General features: G+C 34.8%; 1 protein-coding gene across 1 annotated transcript; it reads right to left on the bottom strand.

Annotated features, from left to right (window-relative positions):
- Nucleotides 1–324: 324 nt before the first annotated feature.
- LOC144996906 (Myosin heavy chain-related protein) lies at nucleotides 325–3,451 on the bottom strand. The gene is made up of 2 exons (XM_078956688.1): nucleotides 3,167–3,451; nucleotides 325–2,608 (listed from the first exon to the last, which is right to left on the bottom strand). The coding sequence occupies exons 1-2, from the start codon at nucleotides 3,218–3,220 to the stop codon at nucleotides 530–532; spliced, it is 2,133 nt and encodes a 710-aa protein (XP_078812814.1). The 5' UTR covers nucleotides 3,221–3,451; the 3' UTR covers nucleotides 325–529.
- Between the last annotated feature and the right edge of the window lie 489 nt (nucleotides 3,452–3,940).

Below are 3,940 nucleotides of genomic sequence, written 5' to 3'. Positions count from 1 at the left end.
TGTAATTTATTACTTACGTTTAAAATTTTCAATTTTTCCTACATTCTAGCAACTTCATTTAATATCATCTACTTCATCATGTATCTCGTATATAATGTACCACAATAAGAATTTCAACCGAAACCTAAATCACTGTGGAATTCAGTTTGATTTTTTTCCGAATACAAGTTCTATTATTTATTCATTTACTATAGCATCTTATCTTTACCTTATTACAACAATATTATCCAAATAAAAAGAATTATAGTTAGACAGAGTAAGTTGAAAATAAAATCTTATAATTACGTTTCTTATTTCAAAGTACAATATTATTTAGAGCTCAAATAGCATGTATATGGGCCGATTTTGTTACACAAGATTACATATAATTTGCTAGTACAAAATGATACAAAAGAATTATAAAAAAAACAATGTTATTATCATGACAATTAGGTCCATTAACATCTTTGTCAATGGACGATGGCATATCACTTCCATTCGTTTCAATAACACATAACAAATCGCGAATACAAAAATAACAAACATTTTGTTATTTATCTACAACCGCCAAATCTTTTCCAATTCCCGCCTCTCGAACAAGCTTTTCGGTAAAATCCGAAAGCCTCGCGGCTTCCATTCTAAGTTCCTCAAATCCCGGATCTTCAAAACCACACCTCTCAATTCCCATCGAAACATCAACATCGGAATCGGCATCAACAATTACACTCGTTGCTCGTAAAAGCTCTCGACTCATCTCCATTATCTTCTCGAGAGCACGCACCGCCGCCTCAATTTCAATTTCCGCGGCTTCCAATTCCATCTTTTCAATCGCCAATTCCCCCATCGTTCTCTCGCCAATTCTCTCTTGCGCCATCGCATAAAGCCGCCTTAATTCATCAACATCTTGACTCAATTCCCGCTTCATTTCCGCCATCTCATTCTCCCGTTCATCTAACTTTTCCAAAACCGATTTAACCTTGTCTTCTTTAATCATGATCTCTCTTCGAGACCGCAAAACTTCAAATTCCCGTAACCGTAATGTGCCACGGATCACATCTAATTCCGTCTCGACCCGTTTCTTTTCCCATTTGGATTCCGGTTTCACGATGGAATTATCGACTTTGTTTGTAAGCTCGAATATCCGTTCCACGATGTTTTTTGCTTCGGAATAGTCAATTCCGATCTCGATTTTACGTCCCAAAAGCGTTTTTAAATTCATGATTTCCCGATTCACTTCATCGAGGATTTCACGAGCATCGGATAGTTCCGATTCCTTCTCGTTTAACATAACCTCGAGACAAACCCGCTCGGATTTCAAACTTTGAATCTCTATTTTCGCGTCCACGAGTTCGGCTTCTTTTGACTCGAGAAGATTTTGGATTTCCGAAAATTCCAAATTTCTCCGGTTTAATTCGGCTTTAATTTCCAAGATTTCTTCGTTTGCTTTTCGTAACGAATCTTTTTCGGAATTTAACTGATTTTGTAACTCGTCGATTAGCTCTTTCTCGATTAACAAATCACGTTGGAATTCCTGATTCCGACCCTCGGCGAGCCGAAACATAACTCGTTCCTTTTCGACTTCCGTCTCGGCATCTTTAACACTTCTCGTGTAATCACTCAAGCTTTTCCGATGTTCCTCGAGTTCCAAAATCTCATGTTCGAGCACCGCTTGTTGGTCTTCCATCTTTTTCCGGGATAGAATCAACGATTCCCGTGACGATACCAATTCCGATCGAACATCGGAAAGTAGCATTCTCACTCTCGTTAAATCATCGAAATATTCAACCGTCGAGGGTAATTCCGTCATTTCTTCATTCGCTACAAGCCAGTCCATCGTTTGCTTCTCCAAATTTTCCTCCACAACTTTTAATTTCTCGTTTTCGGATTCGAGAAGCATCGTGGAAATCTCAAGTTCTTCGTTCTTCTCACATATCGTTTCTTTCAATTCCTCAATCTCAACCTCTTGTTTTTTCAAAATCTCATTCGTTTCGATCAAAACCCTAGATTTTTCCATAATCTCCAATTCAAAATTCGCGGATTCTTCCGATTTTACCCTCAATTCATCGACCATGACTTTAATTTCATCTTCTTTTAATTCAAGCATCGATCTAGCCAACATCACCTCATGATCACGCTTTTCAATTTGAAGCTTTAAATCTTCGATTTCGGTCGCTCGAGAAGCCAAATCAAGATTCGCTAAATTCAACTCATTTTCGAGTTTTTCTTGTCTCAAAAAAGCATCCGATATATTTTCTTCTCGTTTATTCAACTCATTTTTCGCTTTATTCAAATCGCGATATTCTAATGATATTTTGTTTTCTGCAGCTTCTAAATCTTCTTCTTTTCTTCTTAAAACAGTCAAGGCTGTGTGAAGATCGGATTCGAGTTTTCCAAGGTAGTGTTCTAATTCAATATCTTGAGGTGGATTTGAATTTTTATTTATTTTTTCTTCGAGTTTTTGGGTTTGAACAAATAATCTTTCTAGAAGAATTCTTGCAGGTTCTATTGCCTCATCACCATTAATACTTTTGTTGTTAATTACCGATTTGATTATCCATGAACATGAATCACTCTTCTTTTTGCAATGAAAAGACCTTCGATTAAACCTATCAAGCCTCACAAAGCAAAGCTACAAGATACACACACAAAAAAAAAAAAACAACATAATTATTAATCCATGTATTACCTTAATCTAATGCAACCTAAAGTGATTTCAGCATTACTTTTTTTGTTTATGTACAAGGATCTTAAACCATGTTCTTATAAAACTATCTTGAATTCAAGCAATCATAATCAGCCTCCTAAAAGATCATATAAACTCAATTTTAACAAATCAAATGACATTAGAAGTAAATAAACTAGATTCAGAACATTCCATTTTGATAATCTGATTTCAGATAGCCCTAAAAAACCCCAAAATCCAGCCTATCCATCTATCTACACAATAAAGAATTCACATCAACAAAAAGAAACCCTAATAAAATACAAAACGAAACAAATTTCAATTTCAAAACTCCACAAATTAACTCACAGTTCATATATTTCACGAAATATATAATTACATTACCAATTAATCAATTCGCACATATTGCCAATCTCTCAAAAAATAACAAACAATTTATTCTGAAACGAATTTCGAAACAATACATAAGTGCAATAGACACGCAAAGAGATTGAAATGATTTACCTTCGAAGAAGAGGCATTGAAACTGGCCTGTAGAGAAGGTGACACCGCCGCCATTGTTCAACTTCCGTACACATTCGCCATTCCTGCTCTTCACAAAAACCTCTCAAAATCTCATGAATTTTCGCTCTGTGAATGTGAGTTTGTATGTGTATGTGTGTGTTATCTGAGATAGAGACTTGAAGATGGAGGAAGGGATGGTGGAGGGAAACGGGAAAGGGGAAAAAGCTTATTTATAGCAGGGACGCAGTTGCTAAAGTGCGCCAGGTGTGAGTGTTATGTTTTTGTCCTGTGTGTAGCCATGAATTGCCTTCCAACGTTTATCCGCTGACTCGTATGGAGAGAAATGTTTTAATTTACACCCCTTGTACTTTTAATATAATGTCAAATGGGTCCTTTTACTTTTTTGAAACATCATATTCCCCCTTGCATTTGGATGTTTAAATGCAAATTATTCAAATTTTCATAAGACCAAGAAAATCAAAACTAAGAGAGAGATTTTTGTATTTTACTTCATTTAATATTATAAATCTATTAGATTATATCTCTATCAGAAAAAGCAAACTTGTTATTTGACAATTGAAAATGGAATTTTGAAGAATTAGATGGTCATTTTTTGATAACATTACTATTTTGTGATATTACATATACATATTTGGTCATTTATATGATTAACTCTAGAAAACAATTATTAGATACCTACTTGTAAATTGTAATGATACCTTGAAAGTTAAAATATAATGTGAAATACAATCATTTGTATAGCACATAACATAT

The sequence above is a fragment of the Lactuca saligna genome, chromosome 5, assembly GCF_052625555.1.
Source record: "Lactuca saligna cultivar CGN05327 chromosome 5, ASM5262555v1, whole genome shotgun sequence".
NCBI classification, from domain to species: domain Eukaryota; kingdom Viridiplantae; phylum Streptophyta; class Magnoliopsida; order Asterales; family Asteraceae; genus Lactuca; species Lactuca saligna.
Note: the sequence above shows the minus strand (reverse complement) of the source record. Positions and strands in the feature narration are given on the sequence as shown.